The sequence below is a fragment of the Colletotrichum acutatum genome (assembly GCF_030867785.1).
Source record: "Colletotrichum acutatum strain CBS 112980 chromosome Unknown BDZ83scaffold_68, whole genome shotgun sequence".
NCBI lineage: Eukaryota > Fungi > Ascomycota > Sordariomycetes > Glomerellales > Glomerellaceae > Colletotrichum > Colletotrichum acutatum.
Window position 1 is genome coordinate 15,410 of NW_026849062.1, and position 23,598 is coordinate 39,007.

Below are 23,598 nucleotides of genomic sequence, written 5' to 3' on the forward strand. Positions count from 1 at the left end.
CCGACGACTCGTAATATGAAGGCCTCAGAATCGAAAGAGGATGAACGCAAGCAGACCTGACCTGGTACTTCCTAGGCCAAGGCCGAGAGAGTCGCCATAAGTATGTACATGTGGTTCGGCATCTATTCACAATGCCCTCCCACTCAAAAATCACGCCCGTCACCTCCATTCCAATGTCCTGTGTCGCCTACCATCCATAATGCAAATGCTGACGTGACCGCAAAACTGTCTATGTTTGCTCGCTCCCTTCTTATGCAAAGCCGAAGTAGTCGCTTCCTGCTGTGATGGCCTTCATGAGTTGTTGACGAAGCATCTCATAATTCTCGTATTCAGGGAGATCAAGTTCTGTGACAATTGGTTAGTGGATGCATCTCAAACTTGGTTCCGAGGGATAACGTACGGTTGAAGCATGTGTGCGAACTGGGGAGGCGCTCCTTGTTGCCATAGTCTCGATGGATGTTGAAGCGGTTGATACCATTCATACCCTCCAGCTCCTTGAATCCATTGAGAGGCACCTTACTGGTTCCAGTCACGAACTGCAACAGCTTGGCGCGCTCCTCCTTGTCGAATGAACGGATCGCTCGCCAGAACCATTGGATCTGCGGTGATGACGGAGTGTAGTTGTGGTATTCCGTGTTGCTCTTCCAGTCGTCAACGTCAATGTCGGGCAAGCCGGAGATGAGAAGTTCCAACTCCTGCTCGTTGAAAATGGAGATGAGATCCGCGGGAATGATATCATGGAATCCTAGTACAATAGTTAGCAAAATGACTTCTTTTTCCAGTCTTGCTTAGGTGATCTGACTTACCCTTCAAGAAGTGTTCCATCTGTTCCTTAACAGATGACAGCAGCTTGTGCTCCACTACCAATCTCACGTAGTCATGCTTGTTCTCCTCGGTGACGGCGATGTCACGACCGCTGGGGCAAAGGTCAACAGTACGAGTCACGCCAAACTCATCGTCCTCCACCGAGAACGTCTCTGTGATGATGTCCGTGATGTCATTGTCGAGCATCCACACCAAAGACTTGTAGTAATCCGGATCGAAAGATTCCATGTCCTTGACGGATACCGACTTGCCGAGAATACGCTTGTACACAGCGCGGCTGAAGTAACAGTCGAGAACCCGACCCTCATACAAGGCCTTTCCGATGATGCGGCCAATGAACTTGAAGAACATGAGATGCTCGTCGTTGATGCCACTCAACTTGTTGGGGTGGAATGTGGTACGGTCAGAGGAGACCGGAATGAAGAGGGCATAGTTGGCATCGAACATTTGCCTGGACAAGACCTGGAACCACTCGCGGGTTACACCTCCGGCGTCGACACCTTCCTCGTTGTGGAAGCGAATGTTGAGCTTGCCATACTTCATCTCGTCGCCAGTCTTGAAGTAAAGCGACTTGAAGGAGTCGTGGAACACATGCTCGCGACGCACCGAGAGTTGCAACGCAGGGAACGACGGCCGTTGATTGTTACTGGAACGGCTGTGAACACTGCGGTTGAAGTAATTGCGCTTGTTGTCGAACTCGAGAACCTTTGGATTCTTGACTAGAAGCGAAAATGTTCCGGACATGAGCTTGGGGCTGTTGCGAACCAGCTCATTGAGGATGCGACGGTGATCCTCGGTGAAGGTGAAGAAAAGGCCGGCCATGCGATTCTCTGGAGGCGGGCTTGATAGCAACATCTCCTTGCTTGTCTGGTTTTGAGTCTGTGAGTCGTCGTTCATAGCGGTATTCTTGCAGACGACCATGAGCGATTCTATCAGTGGCAGAAGGATCGTCGCTACGTTAACCATGTTCTCCCGCTCACGAATAGCGCTGAGACAGGTGCTCAGTTTCTCCCACATCATGGAGAAAGTCGAGTTGTGATACAGTGAAGTAACGAGATCCTGCTTTTCGTTGATGCCGGTCTCGGCATCTTCATCCGCCTTGTCACTCTTCTTCTTGTTGTCGAATAGGTGATCGAGCGCCGTGAGAACACGGAGGAGCTTGTTCTGCTCAGAAGCACCGGGAGAAAACTTGGCAAGCGCAACGCCTTGAATCTCAGTTCCTGAGGTAGCCTTCTCAATATGAGGAAGCAGCTCATCGAGATCCGCGACAATGTTCTCACTCAAGACACGAGCTTGGCGGACCAATTCCTGTCCGAATGTTGCCTTGGCGCCTGGGATAGCAGACAAATTCTTGATAGCTGAGATGGTGTTTTGGAATGTCTTGGAGCTACACTCTCGAGCAACAAAGATCTTAACTACAAGGGTAAGATTGTGCGGGGGAATGATCGGAACCTGCATTTGGCGAGGTGCTTTTTGGGTTGTCGACTTGTCAGTGGTCTTGGCATTTTCGGCACTTTCACCCTTGGGCTCCTGGGCTTCAACATCGACGGTAGTCTCGACGTTTGCGTTCTCAGTAGGTTGGGCCGCTGAGGTTGAAGCGGGATCAGCTTCCGCTGCACTTTCCGCTGCCTTCTTCTTGGCATCCCGAGCAGCCTTCTCTAGGGCTTCCCGGCGGCGTCGCTCCATCGTAGCCAATGGTACCGTGATCTTATTCAGTAAATCGGCGAGGTAGGCCATAACCACCGAGCTCTCCATTACCAAATCTCTGTCGAGAAGAGTGAGGAGTGAGTTGATTGCATACTTGTGGGCCTTGGAGTCCTTGGCCTTGCCCTTGCGGCTGAGTGTACGCTTGAGGGAAGATCCGACCGCCTCATGCTCTGTCAGGAAGAGCATGGGGATGTGAGGGTTCTTGGTGGAGAGATCTTGCAGTAGATCCAAGCACTGGTGGACGACCATGAGTGGTGATATTTCCGAGTTGGACTGCTGGTGCGCAGCAGCGCTCAGCGACGTCAGAGTCCGCTTAAGGTTCTGAGGGGTCTTGGGGTCTGCGTCCTTATCCTTAGACTTCTTGGCCTTCACAGAGAGTTGGCTGAAGCTGCGCTCAACAGCTTCCATATCTGTGCTTCCTTCTTGTAGAATCAAGAGAATGGTGCTAATAACTTCGAGGCGATTTTGGCGGTTTTCGCAGACGTCGGCCAGAACACTGAAGAGGTAGTTGCGGATGGAGCCGATCTGGGAAATGAACATGAGCCGAAGCAGAGTAGCAACTCCTGGCTTGTCCAGCATCTGCACCACTGTCCGCCGCTGTACCTTGTTCTCGTTGTTTTCTCCTGACTCGGCTGGCGGAGCACCTGGCCGGCGGGCAACCACAGGAGGGCTTCTACCTGTGACAGCAGGGTGAGCACTGTGCTGCTGGGCGAGCAGACGGGCCTGAGCGGCCATTTCAGGAGGCAAGTGGTCCATGATGTCCTCTCCCTGATCCATGAGAACCTGCTGTCGCAATTCAGGAGGGAATGTCAATAGGATGCTTGCCGGGTCCATGTCGACTGCTATCTGGTCTTGACCAGCGGTTGTTGCCTGGCGGCGCTGCTCATCTCTCTCTCGCCGGCGCGCATCCTGACGTTCTTGTTGAACTATTTCTAATCGCAGGTCCTCCGGGAGGGCGTCGAGGAACTCTTGGAAGACTTCACCCTGTTCGCCAGTGGCAGCCTCCTCTCGAGCTTGAGATCTCCTGGTGCTGACCGTTTGTGCGATGACTTCTTCTCTGAACTCCTCTGGTAGAGCCGCCAAATAATCAGGGTCAATGCCAAGTTCAGTGACGTCGACTTCTTCGCCACGGATAGTTGTCATGACGCGACTAGCATCGTCTGCCGTGTCGTTGTCGGCCAAGGCCGCAGACGGTTCTTGTGTTTCAACCCCTTCCATGGCTTGCGAGCCAGCACTGTCAGTGTGGCTTTCTTGGGTTGATGCCAAATCACGCTCTCCGGCAGCAGCAGCGGCCTCAGCAGCGGCACGCTCTTGTTCTTCGCGCTCTTCCGCTTCTTTCTTTTCACGGAGTGCCTTTTCCTCGGCTTCCTTGGCCTCCAAGAGCCTCCGAGCTTCCTCTTCAAACTTTCTGCGCTCCTCTTCTCGCACCTTACGCCGCTCCTCTTCTTCGGCCTTCAGCTTCTTCTCATACTCCATTGCGGGAGGAACCAGCTTGGAGAGAAGGATATTGACGAGCTTCTGGGCTTTCTCGATGAAGTGAGCTCCGCCGAAAACCATGCGAGCTTCTTCTTGGTAACGCTCGAATGTCGATTCGGGGGTAAAGGCGACGGCCTGTTGAGGCTCGTGATAAGTCGTCTCACGACGGCTGTCTGCCCGAGATTCGCGAGGGGCAACATGGTACTCTCTGACTTCGCCGCGTCCATTTTGAGTTATGGACAAGTGGACGGCAGATTGACCGTGTCGCATGACCGGCAGAGATGCGACGAGATCGTTCAGGATAGCGATTGGGCTGTTAGACAAATGCTGTACACCCGGACCAAAGATTTCAGGAGGCAGACGCAAGCCAATCATACCAGAACCCGGCGCAGGGCGGGGTGATGCTTCGCGGCCCTGGCCGTTTCGGCGCAGAAGAGGATTGACCCCGTCGTCGGCATTGTTAGGCACCGCATTTGGTCTGTGACGGGGAGAGAAGTAGCTTCGGAAATCTGCAGGGCCTGTCAGCTGTTCGTTCTGTTGAAAGACTGCATTGGTGGAGGAGAACATACCGCCCAGAGGATCGCGGCCACCGCCAACCATGAAACCGGGGGGGAATGGGCTACGGTGTCCATGACGATGGCGATGAGCGTGTTGAGGCTGGCCTCCGAATGGCTCGACGACCAAAGTATCCCATCCGAGGGCAGAAGGGAGGTTGGAAGATTGGTGGTCATCTAGATGAGCGTCAGTAATCGTAGCGTTCGTAGACAGCGACAGATACTTACGAGGGTAGGCCTCGTCATAGATGAGCTCATCTTCTTCCATGTCTTCGTCATCATCTTCATCGTCTACGCCTTGTGTTAGAATATTACAGAAGAACAGGTCAGGCTGTCTGAACCTACCATCTTCATCACGACCATCATCAATGTAGTGATCTCCAAGATCGTCCATGTCGTCACCGTCGTAGTCTTCGGGGTCCATGACTGCTCGTGCCAGATTTTCGATCATGTCCTCAGACTCCATGCCATGAACGTGAGCCTCTTCACGGTCCTGAGCTTCCGCCTCATAATCAATGTCTTCATCGTCTTCCTCTTCCTCTTCCTCTGATTCACTCTCCCAATCCGAGGCGCCATCGTCCTCGAGAGGGTTGCCGTCTTCGTCGACAATCTCTTCCACAACGTCGAGGTGCTCTTCCATCTCATCCATGTCATCGGAATCCATTTCGTCATCCTCGCTGTCGTCGTCATCCTCATCCATGTCGTCATCTTCGTCTCCCATGATAACCTCAACGACGCCAGGATCTCCATGAAGGCCCTCGATGTGACCCATCTCACCCAATTCTTCGTCTTCGTCACTGACGCCATCTTCACCATCATCCGATACTTCTTCTTCGCCATAATCAAGCTCGTCGCCATAGTCGTCGTCGTACATCTCTTCGTCATCGTCTTCTACACCTTGAGTTAGTAATGGCATGTAAGTCAAGTCTAGTGCATGATACATACCATCCTCGTCGTCGGACTCGTCATCGCTTCCACGAGGCTCGAGCATACCAAGAGTAGAGTTACGGTAGAGATCCGGCGTTTCTTCCCGATCGTCATCCATGTCAGACATTGAAGATGTCGAGATGATGTCGTCTTCGGCGTTCTCGGGAAGAGATGTCGAGGGAAGGACATGGGAGCGGCTCAATTCTTTGGCGGTATCTGTCAGAACGCGCAGAACTCTGAGGACATACTTAATGGCCCTCTTGACACCAGCATGGCTCAGGTCGACTTCGGCGATAGAGGAAGTCAACTTGTCGAGGTAGCCCTTCTCGTACATCATCCTGCGTAGCTGTGCTTGCGATCGTCCTTGCGGGGAGTCAAGTGCCCGTTGAGATGTTGTTTCCTTGTCCTTCTCGCCAATGATATGGTTCATCAACTCGGCGAGACACTGCATTTTCAGGTAGCGAGTGTCAACAGGCTCTTCGGGTGTGGCGGCGCGCTCGTATGCCTTGAGAATAGTGTCCAAGACAAATTTCCGAACAAAAAGCAGATCGGGTTCGTCGTCGTATTCGAAGCGATCTCGTGTCTTGTCAATGACCCTTTCCCCTGTCTTGGCTACGAGCGCAACGAGAACTTGTTGGGCTTGGGCAGAAGTGGCGGCTTTCTTCTTTGATACGATGCTGTCTGCATTGTCGCTGATGTTGCCTTGGCACAAGAGGTCGTGGATGAGATAGTTGAGTACATTCGATCGAGGCTTGACGGGCGTGTTCGTTTGCAAAGAGACGCTACGCTTGAAGTTGATGAACTCCACCTTGGTCTGATTGTAACTCTGGAGGAGCTCTGCGAGGCAGTTCAGCAAGAAGCACCGGTAGATGAAGTGCGGATGATCTTCAGCCCTGAAAACCGGCTTTGTGGACTTTTTATTGTTGTCCTTATTATCGGCTGCATCCTGGTTGTCCGGCGTTGTCTCTTTGGAAGCGCTTTCTGTAGGAGCGCCTCCTGATGGCGCAATGCTCTCCGTGTCCTTCGAGACCTGCGGAGGCTCATTGTCATCCACTTCTCTGAATTTGAGCAGCTCGCACAAGAGGAAGTAAATGATGCCGTGGGGATTCTCGACAACCGGCCGTTTCAGCTCAGCCACTTGCTTAGGCGCGTCTGCCATTTCCTTGTCGTCCGTTTCTGTAGATTGCTTGACATCATGGATAGACAAGTCCTCCGTGGCCTGCACAGCCGGCTCGACGCTCGCCTCTTCCTCGTGGGCTTTAGTTTTGGAATCAGAGTCAGGCTCCTTGAGTGCCAACTGTTGGGCACGGCTGCTACCCTCGCTCCCAGGAGTCCAACGAGACAACTTGGTCATCTCATTGGTAATTTCGACGAATAGATCTGGGGATCGCAGAGCAAGAGGTGCCATGTTACGCAAGTATGTGCTGAGGTCCAGGTTTCTCTGAGTTCGTTGAGGGTTGTCAAATAGGTTACGAATCTCAGCTCGCATGATTTGCTTCAGTGTCTCCTCGTCTTCCACAATGTGTCTCAGGATAGACATGATGCTGCCTGTCGTTTTGCTTTCTTTCAATCGTGCTGAACCAACACCCGCAAGCTGCTTGGCCATGGCAAACAGCCTCCCGAGGTTATGCTTGTCTCCGACCTTTTGCGCCATGGCGGGCTTACGTGTCAAGATGACGATGACACGGAGTACAGAGGTTGCGAGTGTCTCCTCCTTCCCGAGGCCGGGAAGTAGCTCCAGAATTACATCCAGAAGCCTATTTCGCTGTTCATCAGAAACAATCAAGTTGCGTTGAGGAAGCACAGCAGGCGCAATCGTCTCGTTGTCATTGCTTGGAGGTTTCCATTGCGCTTCAATAGGCTGCTCATCGTATGACAGCAGAAGCTCGACGATCAACAGGATATACGGAATCCAGGGAGGGAGCTCTTTGTTTGAAGTCGACGACCCCTTCAAGTCGAGGAAAGATATGTACTCATCCACCTTCTCTCTCAGAGTGTCAATGTTGCATTTGAAGAAACTCTTCTCTTGCATAAGCAGAGCCAGAAGATGGGCATAAGCGGCAATGCTGGTGCCATTCGACTTGGAATCGCTGTCGTCGAACGACAGGGAGGTCAACGCATTTGCCAGAGTCGCACCGACCTCATCCCGAGCCTCGTCGTTCGGCTGGCGGAATACCATGGCGCTAATGAGCTCAGACAGCTCGATGGCCGAGTGGGGATGAGCCCTGACGACGTCGAGAGACCTGTCGATGAGATTGTCTCGCAACTTTGATCGTTCTTCATCGAGTTTCTCCTTGCTTGTTGTCTGAGCTTCGGTGCTAGTGCGGGCATATTCTTCGGCAGTAGCTGCTGGCACGGAGGTATCGGGCCTCGCTTGAGCTTCGCCAGCTATAGCAGGACGTCCGTCGCTGTTGCCAGTCCACTCAGATGCTCTGTTTCCCAGGTCGCTCTGTACAGCATCACCGAGCAGACGGTCCAGCTCCGGAGTAACGAATTCCGGCGCCACGTCAACCGCCATGGCATCGGCATCAGCGGGTGCAGGTACCGGTGCCGTATTGTCCGACTGACTAGCAGGGTTTGTTGGCTCAGGGCGTTCGGGACTGTAAGCATCTTCAGGCGGGACCGGGTTCCTTTGGCCGGCTTTGCCAGCCTTGTGAGAACGGCAATACTCCGTCGCCGAAGGTTGATTCCAATTAGCTCTGAAGACAGCTTCGCGGGCCAACTCGACATCAGCCCCATCCTCTTCAAGCAAACCGATCAGAGGGGTATGGGCCTGCCAGTTGAACAAGACTGTCGATTTCTTGAACAGCTCGACAGCTGGGGTGTTCCGAGATGGCTCTTGGTCACCCGCAGATATGATCTTAAGGATCTCAATCACCTTTGCTACTGCCTCCGGTCGCAACTTCTCGATCAGTGTTGACTCCCAAATCTCACGGATGACCGGGAGAACAGCCATTCGCACTTCAACGACAATTTGGTGAGATATCGGTGTGTCTGGGCGTCTCTCGGCTGAACGAGGCAGGAGGCCAAACTGCGCGGTCGAGTCGGAAATGTTCTTACCGTTGACAAGAGCAGCAAAGAACTCGAAGATCTTTCCGAGGCCGAACGAGGCAACACGAGCGCTAGCAGTGGCGCCTACGTCTGAGTCTCCAGCGTCTTTGCAGATCTCGGCCGAAAACCGACGCACCATGGTTGTGAGAACCTGGAAACCACCCTGATCAAGGAAAGCAACAAGCACCGGGATGACGACCTGGACTGATGAACGTTCCCCTGATGCTCGAGTGTTGTCCATCAACATCTCTGTCAATGTGTGAAGCATGATGATCCAGTAGTGGTACTCCTTGCCTGTAGGCTCAGCAGGGTCAACTGAAGGAGCCAGCTGCGCCAGGATCGTCCCTGACAACTCTCTGGCGATATCAATGTGCTTTGGACGTGAATAAGCATCGCGTTCACGTCTTGGGAAGAGAGCTTTGCCAAGTTGCTGGAAGAAGGGAAAGGTCGACGGAACCATTGAGTGGAGTAGGATGCGAAGGGTCTCGTAGTTTTTGTACCGGAACGTCGCTTGTTCTTGTTTGGTTGGTGTCTTGAGCTGAGTACCAGGAGCTGTAGCAGGCACAGCAGCACCGGGCGCAGAATCCGACGGCTCGGTCGGGGCCGATGCCGCCTCGTTCTCGCCTTCGCCCTCGCCAACACTCTGAACTCCAGCGACCCCGGTGATGGAAACCATAACGTCACTCCCAGGGGCTGGCCGCTTAGCCCACCAGTGTTGAGGAAGCACATTATGCCCAGCACCCTCTTCTGCCAGGACAGCCTTCAGAAGCGGCCCCAGTGATTTGACTAATTCGAGATAGTAGTCAAAGACATTGATGGGATACAACTGAACTGAGTTGGAGCGTGGTGAAGACGTGAAACATTCATATAGTGTCTTGATCAGCGACTGCGCAGTAAGTAGTGCCTTGACCATTTTATTGCCATTGAAAATGCGTTCTTGCACGGAAGGGTCAAGGCTGCGTACTTCATCAAGAGTCATGCTGCCGTCGAGGCCGAGGAAAGGGTGAAAGTAGGGAGAGTCTTTCTTGTACTCAGCCAAAGGTTTGAGTGTATCAACCGAAGCCTGTGCGCGCCTGAGTAGGGAGGGCAAGCCGAGAACCGGAGACTGCTCGACGAGCTGGGAAATGACTAAGTGTAGGGTTCGGGCTGCATGGGAGTCGCAAAAGTCGTGCGGCAAACTGGGCAGTTCTGCGACGTCTAGCAGTAGCTCAAGCCCTCCATGGGTAATGAAGTAAGCCTTGAGCGTATTGTTGTTGAGGTAAGCTGAGAGGAAGCTTGACAAGGCATAGACGTAGGGTGTTATGTCGTTGTAAGCTGTCGCAGACGTGGACGGCTCATCGGTACCCAGAGCTCCCTTCTGTGCCGTAATTTCCGTGGCATCTGACATTTCGACGTCAGGATTGTCACCCCTCCCCTTTCCTTTGACTTCCGTACCGGATTCAGTGGTTGGGTGCAGTACCAGATCCTTGTACTTCTCATCCGCTGAAGGAGGGTTCTGAGAACCGTCACTGATATACAGTTTCGCGCCCCAGCCAGCAGTCTTGGCCTTGTAAATACCGAAGGATCTGACTCTTGCAACCATGTCGATCACAGCATTTGAAATCGGACGCCTCAAGTTAGGGTGGTGCCGGGCGAGTTCATCAAAGCTCGCGCCCACATTGCTAGCGAGATGAGGGTCGGTTTCCATGGTATTGACGTGGGCAGGGCTCTCGAAGATTTCGAGGAACGACTCAAGAGCGCGAGAGGAGGCCACCATCTTCATGCCTGCATTGTTCAAGCATATGGAGTTGAGAACTTGCGGGACAACATTGATGGCATCGGATGTTGGCAAGATGCCCTGGGCCAGCGGGCGACGCTCATGTGATTGGGCAATTTCTTCCTCAGGGGGCGGATGAGGCCGAGTATCAGCGTCAATCTGAATGGAAGCATTAGAGGATTCAGGGCTGCCTTCGTCATCCTCGTCGCGGTCTCTATTGTCTCGATCCGCGTTGTTCTCACCATTGTTGTCACCAGGATCAGCGGTGTCTGCCGCTTGCTCCTCAGCGTCCTGCGAAGGTGCAATGGTGGGCTGAGAGGTGACTGGATGGCCAGTGATGGCTTCCAAATAGGCGACGATGATTCCAGATTCAGAAATGGCAGCGAAGCTTGTTGGGTCGTTGTTGATAAAGTCGCTGAGCACCGTGACAGTAGTCGTCCACAAGACGGATCCATAGCGCTTAGTATTCTGCATAATGTCTCGCAAGCTGGCCAACAGCTCCGATTTGTCAACAAGGTTACGGAGAAGTCGATCAGTGTTTCCGCCATAGGTGTAAGAGTTTGTCATCATGTGATGGACAAACTTGAGAACCCATTTCAGGGTCTGCTGTTGATTATAGGGGATCTCATAGTCAACAACCTGGCAATAGTGTTCAGGTGTGTTGCCCTGTCCAGCTTGAACAAGTTGCTTTGATTCGGCCACCGTTGTGACAAGGAGTTCGGAGATGGCATCAAGACCGGATCCGCTGAAGAACGACTGAAACGCATTCTGATACGTCCAAATCAGTCCGTCGAGGAAAGCCAGAATCATGGACTGATTGCGCTGGGCGACATCAGACCTGATCTTCAGAATCTCCACCAGGATGTCCATCAGTCCGGCCGTCACCATCTCAGCTCCGATTCTAGTGGACATGGCCAGGTGAGTCGTCAAAGAGAAAAGACTGGTACGCCACTCGTCGACTTCTGTGGTATGAATACCGCGATCGGGTTCACTGGTCTTCATCCCTGCGACAGCCTTTCGGATGACGTACAAGAGAATTCCGTGGTTGACATTCGCATTCAGGGCCGACAAAACATCTTGGTATCTTGCAGCATAGTTTGAGATGACCTCAAGGAGACCCAAGACAATTGACTGAAGCCACAGCGGTACTTGAATGGAACCATCGGCCGGCGGGTGAATGAGTTCCGCCAGTTGATAAGCCAACTGATAGCGTCGCGTTTCGTCGTTGTCATGACGCAGAACCTTCTCAACGAAGGTCGTCTCCGGATGGATGAAGGCCAGATTTGTGATGGCGAGTAGACGGACGGCAAGTGCTTCCTGTCTAGACTTCGCACCCTCAAGAAGAGCCTTGGCTACTCTCAGACGGTTGAGAATCTCATATTTGGCTGAGGCGGGCATATCCGCAGGACATCGTGCAAGGAGCTCGTAGATGGGCGTGGAGGCAACGACTGATTGCGGCAAATCGAAGATTCGCTGACTCGACTTGGTATGGTCATTGGCGACGATGGGGCTTCGTGTACTCAATGGCGAAGCCTCGTCAACGCCGGCCTGACGAGCGGATCTTGGAGTGTTATGCTGAGAGCCGGCTGTCGTGCTGCGCCTCAGAGGGGTCGGTGTAGAGGGCATGTTGGAACCAATGCGATCATGAGCCGTCGAGATAGGGTGGTCCTTTGCGGTCGAGGCCACGGTATAGGTGATCTTGATGTCTCCCCATCCATTCCAGCGCTCATTGTCGGGTGTAAGAATGGACCCCAAGTCGTTGGCAAACATGGCTGCGGCGTTTTTATGGCTCGGGGCTTGAGGCTTTTCCTTGCCCTTGACACTCGACGTGGGCGTTGCAGTAGCGAGCGAGTCTGAAAGACTAACAATCGGAGTCTTGGCGAAGGGCAGAGCGACGCTGTTCACGCGGTCGAGGTCGATCTGGTAGTGATTGCTCAGCAGAGCAGTGCTCACTGTGCGGGAGGCGCTTCCTATTCTCTTGACAGAAGCTTGGTAGCGCTGGGCCAATTCGGCGCTGACCTGCAGAGTTGCAAGAAGAAGCGACAGAACTGTAGTGTTGAGCAGCTTGTTCAGGACCATGCTACTAGAGTAGATGCTTCGGTTGCCGCAGTGCTGCAGGAGTATACGGGTGAACTTGAGGACAGCTTCGATCAGCTGCCTATCTCCATCTGCATCATAGCCCAACTTGACAAGACCATCATTGTCCCAGGTCTGGTCACCATATTGTTCAGTCTTGGCGCCTTGGTTGAGGAGCAGGTCGTGACCGAAATCGCGGTTCTGGGAGCCCTGATCCAGGTTGTAGGTGGTGCAGAAGCAGTCCAAGATGTCGTCGAATCGGTTAAGAAGAGGGATCCAGTGGTATAAATCACCTCTCGGGTAAGGCCATCTTGTCGGGAACTTGTGGAGGTGGTCTGGAAGGAGAGGCAAGGGTGTGGAGCATGCCGATGTGACAAAGTCCTTGAGCCATGGAGACTAGGAAAATGGTTAGTGAAACTGGCCTGATTTGTACAAGAAGGGGAAAAGAAGAAGAGAAGAACAGGCAGAGAAATGGCTTACCAGAGTCTCGGCATGCTTGGGCTGCATCTGCTTCGTTATCTTCCCCATCGTGGGCGAGCGCGGCAGGGCCGCAGGTTCATATGCGCAGCCTTGCTAGCTAGCCCGTGCCGGAGGGTGAAGGTCTAGATAGCGCAGCAGGGTATCTCGTAGACGTTTGCGCAAACAGAATAGACGCGTCGCAAAAGAGGGTATCCCTTTACGGTATTGTACAGTCGTGTAGCGGAAGAGGTCGACGGTCTGATGTGTGGTCAAAGAGTGAAAAAAATCGACCAGGTGATGACGGAAAGCTTGGGGTAGAAAGGCACAGAAGTGCGAGGCCGGGTGCAGGTCGTCCTCACGGGCTTCCGTGACAATAGCTTTGCCAAGCAATGTCTGTTCGGGTCGTCGTGTTAAGTGTGCGTGTCGCTCAGATTCAAGTTCGTAAAACCCTCGCGAGGAGCAGGCTGTGAGATCAAGCCGTCGATCGCAACGAGTGCCTGTGTTGAAGGTAAGGTGGAAGGCGGAAGGCGGGATGGGATGTTGGAGAGTGAGGTGGAAAAAGAAGTTGCAGATGTCAAATCGGTAAGGAAAGGTAGGTGCGGTTACAGTGGGCCCTTTGCGTAATAGCAAGGTAGGTAGAGGTAGCTTTGCCAGCTTGCCAGGCGTAAGGTACGGCTCAGTCACTGTTTGGTTGGAGGTCATGGACGGACGGGGTGGTGGTCTGCCGCCTTGCGAGCGGTCAGACAACCTAAGGTGGGAGGAGCAGGCGGGCAGTTGCCGGGCTGGACACCCTACGTCGCGCCCCCCCCCCCGGTTTCGCACTGTTTTTAATCGTGTTCATCCACACTGAGAATAGTGCTAATTATTTGCAGACACAGTGACCGCGGTTGTTTTGTCTACCTTCGTTCCTACCTTACCTATGACGGGAGGATAGCGGGGAGGAGAGTGCACGGTTCAACTTAGATTTTGTTGGCGGGACGCAGGCGGCAGTGTGGAGGCGGCATCATCAGCATCTTTGTCAACAGTACGTACCGCGCCGCAAGGCGACCAGATGGAACCACTCATACACAGTACTCCGTAGGTACCTAATAATCTCAATCTTCCACTCGCTTCTGGAAACCGTTACTGCCTTTACCTTCCATTACCTAAGGTAAGGCAGGCAGGCCAACGCAATCCCGTCGTTATGCTGTCCTGATACCTACCACAAAGTACACACTATCAGATCATGAATGAGTATCCGTAAGATAATGTGCATTTCATGTTGCCTAAGGTAACAACTAATCTTACTGTTGCTGCTACATCAATGTTGTATATGGTACCTTCGCGACCGTACATTTGGCAAAGGAAGGGTTTCATCTTCTTACATGATAGCACTTTACGTCCTGGAGATTTATGACAGCATTCAGCGTCAAACAAGTGGACTTTTAATACCTTAGCAACGGGGCTTCTAAAGACTGGAGCCTTACTAGACTATTGTTCCCACTTCACAACATCAATAAACGTGTGCAGTGTTGATGATGAGCAAAAGTCGGGGGGTCTGGCCAGCGATAGCTCAAAGGAAAATTTCTCCATCGCCTTTTGGGAAGTAATGCCTTCCTCGACAGGTTTTTCGCGCAGAACTCTCCCAAATACTCTCCTCTCCTAATAGACTTGTGATGGCCGGAAGGCACTTCTGGCTCACGTCAAAAAACTCAGTCACTGCCAACACATGGCATGCTAATTTCCAGAGGCTGTCGCTCCTCCACGTGGCTGCCGAGAATGCACGTGTCAATGTGAGGTATTGGGGCTTTAAAGCCTCAATTGACCGGGCAGGTGTTGATTTTGACGCTGGATTCGAATCCCGTTTTAACAAATAGCTTGAGAAAATGTGAACCAGAGTATCTGTCTGGCTCTTCAGATTGAACCCTCTGGGTACGACAACAATCTCCCCGTCTCGAGCACGATATAGTAGGAGTGGCATTAAGCAGTGTCTTTGGTACGTAAGTGAGGGATGAATGTACAGTATTTAATACTTCAGCTTCGTAGGTGGTATAACATGTTCTTTCTTAGTAGGATTGATCATTCGGGCAAAGCAATGTACGAATCGACATCGAAAGTAGAGCACTACGAAAACATCAAACGTCAAGTAAAAACAAAATGCGTCCTGTTCATCTGTTTTCATCAGGTTCTCGTCACCACAAGTCCCGCGACCTGCGACATCTCTGCTTGTGGCTCAGCTTGCACAAAAGAATTGGGGCAGCCGATATAAAAGGCCTGGGTTGCATTCCAGTTCATCCGCACCAGAACACCAACCGGTGCTTGGTCCGAGGCTGGTAAAAATAGGATCCAAGCGTGCCAGGCATACCAGACGAGCCATTTGAGACCCAGGAAGACCCCATATGAATAGCTGCCAATCATAACATTCGGATCAAATTGACCGAACCCAACACTGATCGAACCTAAAGGCAGCAGAAGCATAGTGACTGCTGAGCCCCGACGATGAGTGAGGAAGCCGGCCTCGGTGCCGTTGTCCCCCGAACCCGGGTGCAACCCGATCAACAAATAGGCGGCGTGACGCCGGGTCTGCGGGCGGGCGGCCGGCCTTCTTAGAGTTGGGAAAAGGGGGAAGGGCACCAGGGGTTGAAAAGATCTACCCCCGATTGCAACGGCGCGAGAGATGCGCAGATCATAACGTTCCAACGGGGAAAGGCTGGCGCTACCAAGGGTCTACTCAGTTTACACAGCTAAAACATGGTAGAGGGCAAGTACTGGATAAGTAACCACTTCGCACGAATGCTTTGCCTCGAATGGTCAACCATCAAGCCAGTCCAACTTTCCAAGCCATCCAAGAAACTTGTGCTGCAGGGGCAGCGGCTGTTGGACTGAACGAAACTCTTTAAAGACAAGGTCGTCTCGGAAGACGCGCACACATCCACAAAGTAAAAAGCCAAGATGGCAGATAAACAAATAATCCTGTGTAGCGACGGCTGAACAGTAAGTTCACATCATTGTTGGCTATTGCTCACATGAGATAGTGAGGTAAAGGATGCCCCAAACTTCCAAAGATCGGACGAGGATCGGGATTACTCAGAAATGGCAATTCTAGCTCTCGTTTTGACGAGATTGAAGCTCCCAAAACGGATAACGAGATGCTATTGGAGACTTTTCGTCCCAAGACAGAAAGCTTTGGGACAGTGCCGTCGTATCTGATATTATTATCCGCATATTGACATGTCTTTTTGGACACGCACCTGATAAAAGTGACTTAGCGAGAGTGACAGAGGCAGCAAAAGACGTTGAAGAGGCTGGAAAAGGTGTGGGAGGTGGTGGGCAATTATTAAGAAACATCAGCTTCCCTGTCGCGTCGATCCCAGCAATTTCCTTTTGGCTGGCCCTTCCAGACTGGCGTGACTGGCTGGCATTTTCAGAGGAGCGCCCCCTGTCATTGATGGCATTTGGGGCTGGCAAGTCCTGCGCTCCAGGTGAGGAACTCAGGAACTCACGGCATCCAGACTTGCAACTTTGCAAGACGCCCCTCTCGTGCAGCCCCCCGAAACAGAGAGCGATCCCGTTCCGCAGCGGCGCGCTAAGCTATCAATGGTTGGCCGGGTCCCTCACCTTTTGCCTCCCCCTGGCCCCCAAAAGTTGAATCCGTACGGAGTACTCTACATAGAATTGGACGTTCATCTGTGGTGGACCTTGACAAGTGCTGAGGGTCGATTGTTTGGGCGAATACGGACGGGACTCGAGTATTCTCAGCCACCGTTCGGGGGTCTACTTCCAGGTCCCATTCAGGTAGGTGGATTAACTGAAGTACCGTGTCACCTTGAACAAGAGAAAAGATACATCTGAAAGGGGTCCCCCCATCTGCGGTGAGGCTCGGGCAGCTTCATTCATTCAATTCAATTCCCCATCCCATCCCCCCATGCCCGGCACCCCCCAGCCAGGAGATAGGAAAGGAAAAAAAAGGGAGAGAGAGAAGCACAACTTGCGCGCCACAACCGATGCTCAACTGTCAACCCTCGACCCTCGACCTTGACCTACTCGCCTTCTCGATTCCCCGTCTTCCGTCCCGACAATCTCAGAGACGAACAACAACACACACAACGACAAAAGCAGTTCCCAGCAACCAACCCTGCATCATACCTTACGAGGCCCAGAGTGCAGCACCCGTATCACAAGGTGTTCTTCAGTAGCACAGACGACACAGTCTACAGATTTGCCTGGTGCTACAGTCCCCCCCATCTCCATGGACACCAACTAGGTCCTTTACACAGTCCGACCTCGACCTGGACGCAAGCTATATCACCATACCGCACACACCCACATAGGTCAGCGCAAGTTGACCTACGATTCTTCATTTCGCCATGTCCCAGCCAGACGAGCCTGTCGCGACCGTTTCTTCTGAAGTCACCAAGGAGACCAAAGAGACCAAGGAGAAGAGACTCTCGACTGACTCCGACTCCGACTCCGATAAGGAGAATGTAACGCTCCCCTCATCCTCCCTTGATGCATACATACCTGCTTGGGCCTTCCAAGCTCGACAACAAGCCGCATCTGCAGTGCAGACAGGACAAGAGCCACTCGCTGACATGGCCGAATAAGCAGCAGGATGCCTTCGAAGATGCCGTCGTCGATGTCGCCGAGGTAGCTGAGGTGCGTTCTCTTACTCAGAGAACGCCCTCCCTCTCCAAACCACCACCCGCCGAGGAAACGGACCCTGAATCCCCGAAAAAGGAGGAGCACATTGAAGAGGACAGGGTGGAAGCACCAGCAGCTCCGCTGTCACCAACACCAGACGATCACTTTGTCGACGAGGACTTTGTGAGCGACCATGAGGACGTGGATATCAAGCGCAAAGCTTCTCCCGTATCCCATCGACTTTCTAATACCTCAAATTTGGACGATGTCAAGCTCGACGACGACCACCCTGCCCCACATGAAGAACCAGGTTTGTTTGGCCGCATGAATTGATTGACGTGTGACAGTAATGCTAATTTTAAACCCAAGAAACGAAAGCCATTAGCCCGGTCGAAGAAAAGCCACTGCCGCCCAAGAAAATATCCATCAGCAGCATCACCGGCGCACTTCCATCCATGCCATGGTCGCCGCCAGCCGAGCCATCGCCTGCCAAATCTCCCGTAATCCCAGCCGCACCCCCACCGCAAGCCGCTTCCTCTGCCGCCCTACCACCACCCCCTGGTCCCCCAACCAGGAAGCTCACCAGCCCCTTCTCCTGGCTGTCTCGAAACAGCACAAGCAAGGAGAAGGAGACCTCGCCGCCTCCACAGGCTTCTCCTCGCCGAAACACAGCCAGCTCCATCGCTACATTAACGAGTAACCCCGAGATGTCCCTGGGCAGGTTAGACGAAGAGAAAGAGGGTGGCATCCCGCGACACAGCTTGAAGGACCGCTTCAAGATGGTCCGATTACGGGAAGAGGCCGGCGTCACGTTGCCATCCGACGACGATAAACCTGTGCCGCCTCCCAAAGGATTGGGTTTAATCACACCGCCCGCCCACAATGGAACCGACAAGGAGCTTGGAGCCGATCAAGCTCCCAAATCGCCTCTTCCAACAACCCCGAACCCGGCGCTGGCACCAGGAACAGTATCTGGTGTATCGGCTGGACCCTCTGACATGTCAGACTCCCAGGTAGACTGGGATCTCTGGCAGTCGGTCGTTTACGAAGGCCCGGCCGTTGTTCAGCGGACCAGCGCCGAGGAACTGAACAAAGCCATTGCCAGTGGTATTCCGAACGCTATCCGTGGAGTAGTCTGGCAAGTATTGGCCCAGAGTAACAATGAAGAGCTCGAGATCATGTACAGAGAGCTGGTGGCCAGGGGGACCGATAAGGAAATCAACAGGAACAGTCATAGCACTGTCAGCTCGAGCAGCAACGGTACTCTCAGCATCCAGAACGACATTGTCAATTCCTCCTCATCATCTGTCCACTCGGAACACTCAGCCGCGAATGGCATGCCTTCTCCTCACGAGAAGAGCGCGGAGACGGTCCTAAAGGCGCAGCAGGCGGCTACGGTGGCGAGACAAAAGAAGCAAAAGGAAGATACCGCCATGCTCCAGAAGTTGGAGAAGACGATTCGACGAGACATGGGTGCGAGAACCAGCTTTTCCAAGTACGCCGCCGCTGCTGGGCTTCAGGAGGGCCTCTTTGGCGTGTGCAAGGCGTATGCCTTGTTTGATGAGGGTGTTGGCTACGCTCAAGGCATGAACTTCTTGATTATGCCCCTCTTGTTCAACATGACAGAGGAAGAAGCCTTCTGCCTGCTGGTCCGGTTGATGAACCACTACCACCTACGCGACCTATTTATTCAGGACATGCCCGGCCTTCACAAGAACTTGTACATCTTTGAGCGCTTGCTTGAAGATTACGAGCCAGCTTTGTACTGCCATCTGCGCCGCCGCAGCATTTCACCACATCTTTACGCCACACAGTGGTTTTTGACACTATTCGCCTATCGATTTCCCCTGCAACTGGTACTCCGCATTTACGACCTGATCCTGTCTGAAGGCCTCTCGGCTATTCTGCGATTTGGCATCGTCTTGATGCAGAAGAACGCCGCCAACTTGCTTGCCATCTCGGACATGCAGCAACTGACGGTCTTCCTCAAAGACAAGGTTTTCGACGCCTACATCGATACCGCACCGAGCGCAGGCAGCATTCTGGAGAACGGTTTCTTCGGAAGCTCAAGCGCTAGCATGGATAAGGAGGTCTACCGCGCCGATCAACTTGTCAGAGATGCTTGTGATCTCAATATCACTCCCGAGATTCTCAAGACCTACACGACTGAATGGGAGGAGAAGACAAAGGCTGAGAAGGACCGTGAGGCCGAACTGGAAGGGCTGCGGACTGCCAACATCAACTTTGCCGTCAAGGTCCGTAAGCTCGAGGAGCGTGTCGAAGCGTACGATAGTGAGCAGGCTGCTCTCGCGACTGAGCTGGTCCACACCAAGGTTGAGAACGAAGAACTCAAGGATGAAAATGAGAGTCTCAAGGGCCAGGTCCGTGAGCTGCGAAATGTCATCGAAAAGCAGCCGGAAGAGCTCGAGAACGCGTGGAAGGCTGAGCGAGAGGATCTCATGAAGCGTAACCTTAAGGTTCACGAAGAGAATGAGAAGTTGGAGAAGGAGATGGCGGAACTGGAGGAGGAGCTTGTGCAGACCAAGATGCAGTACGCCGAGGTAAGAGAATGCCACATTGACATTCGTGAAGCATTATTTGACTGACTCTACGATAGATCAATTCTCAGCACGAGACGCTGAACCGCAAGTGGACAGACCTCAAGCGACAGTTTGCTTGAAGCAGTCTGTGAGGAATACGACCCTGGTAACCCAGAAGCAGAATTCTCTGAATACCTTAATGTACAAAGTAATGATAGCTTCCCATTGAGTATGGAGGTTTGTGTGTGTTTGCTGGCCTAATGCACATCTGGGCGGCGCGGCCAGCTGGTAGAAGCACGGGTATCGATCAACCAGACAGACCCTTGAAGCGGTCACAGGTTTCTGATATCCCGAGAAGCAACACGCGGTAAGAGTGAGCAGAAGCATGCCGGCCTAGATAGGCCAGGAGGAATTGGCTAGTGGCCATCGGGTTTTCTATGCAAGACTCGAAGTAGAGACCAGCGGCCAGGTGAGCATGGAGAAGGGGTTCAAGGCGCATACTCTAGCTTCCGTAGGTAGACTTGACAGCTACAACATCAAATACAGAAAGCATCACAAGGCAATTAGCAGAGTTGATGACAATAGATGAACAGTGATTACGGCAGGCAAAAACTTGGTGGTATAGTCTTTTTGAGTCTTCCTAATAACCCATATCCGTCCGTGGACTCGGTTGCTTTTCCCGAGCCTACATTTCATTGTAAGTTAATCACGCCCCGTGATGGCTTGCCAGACGAGAAAAACAAAACCTGTTCAACACCAAGAACAACCTAAGAGCCCGATAAAATGTTTTTTCATTCCCATAAACGTGATCCGTGAGAGAGTCACAGTTATCTAGTTTTTTCCCCCCATCCACATCCATACGCCCCCAACGCGCGACGCTGTATCGTTAAGACATGGCTTTCACGCAGCAAACAGGGAACCCCTTGTAAACGAAGGCGATACGTTTACTTGTGGAGCTTGCGCTGGTAGAAGGCGAGCTCCTCGCCCTCGAGGATGTATCCGTCGCAGCGACCGGACTGGCCAGGGCGGGAGGAGACAACGGCGTACAGGCGACCGGCCTCGAACTGCTTCTCGAGAGCGTTCTCGACCTTGCCCTCGGCGGCGTAGCGCTCGGCCTGCTTCTTCTCGACGGACTTGGACTTCTTGGTCTCCTCCTCCTTGACGCCGGCGGCGGCCTGCTGCTTCTGCTGGCGGCGACGGCCGAGGTTCTGGCCGTAGTGGGCCTCGTACCACTGACGGAAGGGGGCGGCGTCGATCTGGATGACGGCGGACTTGGTTAGGGTGTTTGTGCGGACGAGCTCGTTGTTGGAGGGGTGGTAGGCGACGCCGATGACACGGGTCTTGCGGGTGCAGCCCTCGGAGGCCCAGGCGAAGTTACCGGAGTCGAGGCGGAGGGCACGGTACTTGTGGTTGCCGCCGCGGGTGCGGACGGTGTGGACTCGCTTGGGGCCGATACGGGTGTTGGCACCCTGGCGACCGGCCTCGAAAGCGCGCTTCTTCCCTGTTGAGCAGAAAGGTCAGAACGCATGCTTGATTAGAGCATACGGGCTTTCGATTGTATTACGCACGGTAGTAGGCGCGCTTGGCACCGGAAGCGGAGCGCTTGTGGCGGGAATCTCTCGAGATACCCATGATTGCTTATGCTGTTCATGGAGAAGAAGTTAGCCCATGGGTTCTGATCAAACAGTGGACGAGTGACAAAAGAAAACTTCGGAATCATGAAAGATCCTGAAGAGGGGGATTGGTGCAAGGGATTGGAGGAGGGGTGCGAAGTCTTTCTTCAATGCCCACCAAGGATGATATCGCGAAATGCCTTTCTTCTTACGCTGACGGATGGTCGAAACCAGCGAAAAGAATATTGGGAAGATCGTGGGATATCGTCGTCGAGGTACGGGGTCTCTTGAATTTTCGCAGCTGCTATTTCGTTTCGGTAACTAACCTGATGGTTCCTCAGGGGACAATCGACTGGTGGCTGGCCGGCGTTGGGTGGTTGATTGTCGAGGTTGTCGGGAATGAACTTTTTTCGGGAGGTTGAGGAGATTCGGGAAACAGCACCTGGCAAATTTGGACTTTGTGCGGGCTCGCTAACCCCACTGGCAAAAGTTGGGGAAAGTGCACGGTCCAGGCTAGGGCATGCTTTTGGCCTGAGGCTTGACATAAATCAGGGGTTTTCTCGGTGGGCGGTTGTGATTGGTCGCGGCTTCTCATGGGGGAGTTCCTCGGTGAAGAACTCTGGCCGAGGTCGCTTCACCGAAGGTCTCTACTTTTCCTCACGGTAACGCACCTCGGCCAGACTTTGCCTTCGATTGCCTAGTGATAGATACCATGCCGACAATCGACAACAGAGGATTTATGCCGGCCTGTTTTTTTGGAGTTTGTTTGCCTCCCAACTCTAATCGGCAAAACAACACGGCGCCTTCTCGAGATCGTCGACTGCCATTGGAACCAACGGCCAAAACTAAACCACTTGCCGATCAAGTATTTGAAGCAAGCTAGCAGTGCCAACGCATCATTCAGAGCTTGCTTTGATAGCATCGCAAATTTGATACGCAATCTTCCCGCTTCAACCCCAAGGGATCCTTCTTCACTTCGATCGAGACGCCCGCATGTTGGAACTGTTTCTCCTCGTGTGTTCGGTAGCCTGTCGCAGCTGTGTAATCTCACCATGGAAAGATCGAGTGAAGTGCAAAAATGATGATTTGTGAATATTCGGCAATGTACTCGGCAACTTTTGAGGATAGAACAACACATGTAAAAGGCTGTTGGCCAGGCATTTCTATCTCTACCAACCTTTTTTTTGCCTTCGACGATATGCGCGCGGGTGGCGGGTGAGGGCGCTTCAGATCGCGACTTCAGCCAAGACGGAGATGCCAGAAAGCCTAATGGCATAGCAAAGCCATTGATTGGAAAAAAGGTACAGAGCATCTAATCGAGGGCCAGGGGTGGACAGCCAATCCAACTCTTGGCCGTGTTCTAGACTCACCACAAGTCTGACGCTTCTCACGTTTCCAGACCAATTCAAGAATCCGATTGTCGGATGTCAAATCCCCCATATTCGATATCGACAATGTTAAGAGACGCAACCCTTGGGGTCCTTGGCGATCGGCGCCTGACTTTGCGTCTGCATATCATCACCTCCCTGTTCCTACGACCCTGTCTTTCGTAGTCCAAGCAGACAAAGTATGGGAAGGTTTGCAGTAGCATCTCAACCCAATCGCGTATTTACTTCTGTCAGACATGATCAAACACGACAGTAATTTGCAATCTACGATCGGTTTGACATTCTTCATCCCATGTTTATCTGTCTTTGGCCAAGAACTGTGCACTTGTTTTTCTTATCAAACAGAGACACATACACTGGAGGGAAAGGGAAGTCCCATATCCATCTGTAACACCCAAAGACGCGAGTTCAAAGGCCGACGTTCATCGGGTCCGGGATCTACTCTGTAATGGTCAATAGCCGGAGCTTTTTCCCACGTCGGGCCTCACGGCATATCCGGCCTTTACGTATTCCCTGCCTTATTGACAAACACCACTCCCCCCGGCCCGCCTGGGAAAATGTCGGGTCTCTCACGCATAGACTGTGTCAAGAAGAGACAAACTGCTC

General features: G+C 52.9%; 4 protein-coding genes across 4 annotated transcripts; 1 reads left to right on the forward strand and 3 right to left on the reverse strand.

Moving 5' to 3' along the window:
- Window positions 1-199: 199 nt before the first annotated feature.
- Window positions 200-13,152, reverse strand: BDZ83DRAFT_393459 (HECT-domain-containing protein). Its single transcript, XM_060502807.1, has 7 exons — window positions 12,853-13,152; window positions 5,508-12,768; window positions 4,908-5,453; window positions 4,791-4,853; window positions 4,578-4,739; window positions 807-4,517; window positions 200-745 (listed from the first exon to the last, which is right to left on the reverse strand). The coding sequence occupies exons 1-7, from the start codon at window positions 12,898-12,900 to the stop codon at window positions 339-341; spliced, it is 12,198 nt and encodes a 4,065-aa protein (XP_060363237.1). The 5' UTR covers window positions 12,901-13,152; the 3' UTR covers window positions 200-338.
- Window positions 13,153-16,737: 3,585 nt separating this feature from the next.
- On the forward strand, window positions 16,738-20,572 carry BDZ83DRAFT_626783 (TBC domain-containing protein). The gene is made up of 4 exons (XM_060508591.1): window positions 16,738-17,294; window positions 17,419-17,761; window positions 17,821-20,012; window positions 20,069-20,572. The coding sequence occupies exons 1-4, from the start codon at window positions 17,178-17,180 to the stop codon at window positions 20,129-20,131; spliced, it is 2,715 nt and encodes a 904-aa protein (XP_060363238.1). The 5' UTR covers window positions 16,738-17,177; the 3' UTR covers window positions 20,132-20,572.
- A 2-nt stretch (window positions 20,573-20,574) lies between these two features.
- On the reverse strand, window positions 20,575-22,035 carry BDZ83DRAFT_626785 (ribosomal protein S8e/ribosomal biogenesis NSA2). The gene is made up of 3 exons (XM_060508592.1): window positions 21,931-22,035; window positions 21,560-21,634; window positions 20,575-21,492 (listed from the first exon to the last, which is right to left on the reverse strand). Exons 2-3 carry the CDS (start codon window positions 21,621-21,623, stop codon window positions 20,936-20,938), a joined length of 621 nt encoding a protein of 206 aa, XP_060363239.1. The 5' UTR covers window positions 21,624-21,634; window positions 21,931-22,035; the 3' UTR covers window positions 20,575-20,935.
- A 74-nt stretch (window positions 22,036-22,109) lies between these two features.
- On the reverse strand, window positions 22,110-23,243 carry BDZ83DRAFT_626788 (uncharacterized protein). The gene is made up of 2 exons (XM_060508593.1): window positions 23,004-23,243; window positions 22,110-22,905 (listed from the first exon to the last, which is right to left on the reverse strand). Exons 1-2 carry the CDS (start codon window positions 23,042-23,044, stop codon window positions 22,302-22,304), a joined length of 645 nt encoding a protein of 214 aa, XP_060363240.1. The 5' UTR covers window positions 23,045-23,243; the 3' UTR covers window positions 22,110-22,301.
- Between the last annotated feature and the right edge of the window lie 355 nt (window positions 23,244-23,598).

Excerpts from the sequence above, each read along its gene's own strand:
- BDZ83DRAFT_626788 (XM_060508593.1), bottom strand. The coding sequence starts at position 23,044 with ATGGGGGATTTGACATCCGACAATCGGATTCTTGAATTGGT. Across the intron at positions 22,906-23,003 it reads AATCGGATTCTTGAATTGGT|CTTTTTTCCAATCAATGGCT; the intron begins CTGGAAACGTGA and ends GATGCTCTGTAC.
- BDZ83DRAFT_393459 (XM_060502807.1), bottom strand. The coding sequence starts at position 12,900 with ATGGGGAAGATAACGAAGCAGATGCAGCCCAAGCATGCCGAGACTCTG. Across the intron at positions 4,854-4,907 it reads TGATGGTCGTGATGAAGATG|ACGATGAAGATGATGACGAA; the intron begins GTAGGTTCAGAC and ends CACAAGGCGTAG. Across the intron at positions 746-806 it reads GATGGAACACTTCTTGAAGG|GATTCCATGATATCATTCCC; the intron begins GTAAGTCAGATC and ends CTATTGTACTAG.
- BDZ83DRAFT_626783 (XM_060508591.1), top strand. The coding sequence starts at position 17,178 with ATGTCCCAGCCAGACGAGCCTGTCGCGACCGTTTCTTCTGAAGTCACC. Across the intron at positions 17,762-17,820 it reads TGCCCCACATGAAGAACCAG|AAACGAAAGCCATTAGCCCG; the intron begins GTTTGTTTGGCC and ends TTTAAACCCAAG. Across the intron at positions 20,013-20,068 it reads CCAAGATGCAGTACGCCGAG|ATCAATTCTCAGCACGAGAC; the intron begins GTAAGAGAATGC and ends ACTCTACGATAG.
- BDZ83DRAFT_626785 (XM_060508592.1), bottom strand. The coding sequence starts at position 21,623 with ATGGGTATCTCGAGAGATTCCCGCCACAAGCGCTCCGCTTCCGGTGCC. Across the intron at positions 21,493-21,559 it reads TGCCAAGCGCGCCTACTACC|GGAAGAAGCGCGCTTTCGAG; the intron begins GTGCGTAATACA and ends TCTGCTCAACAG.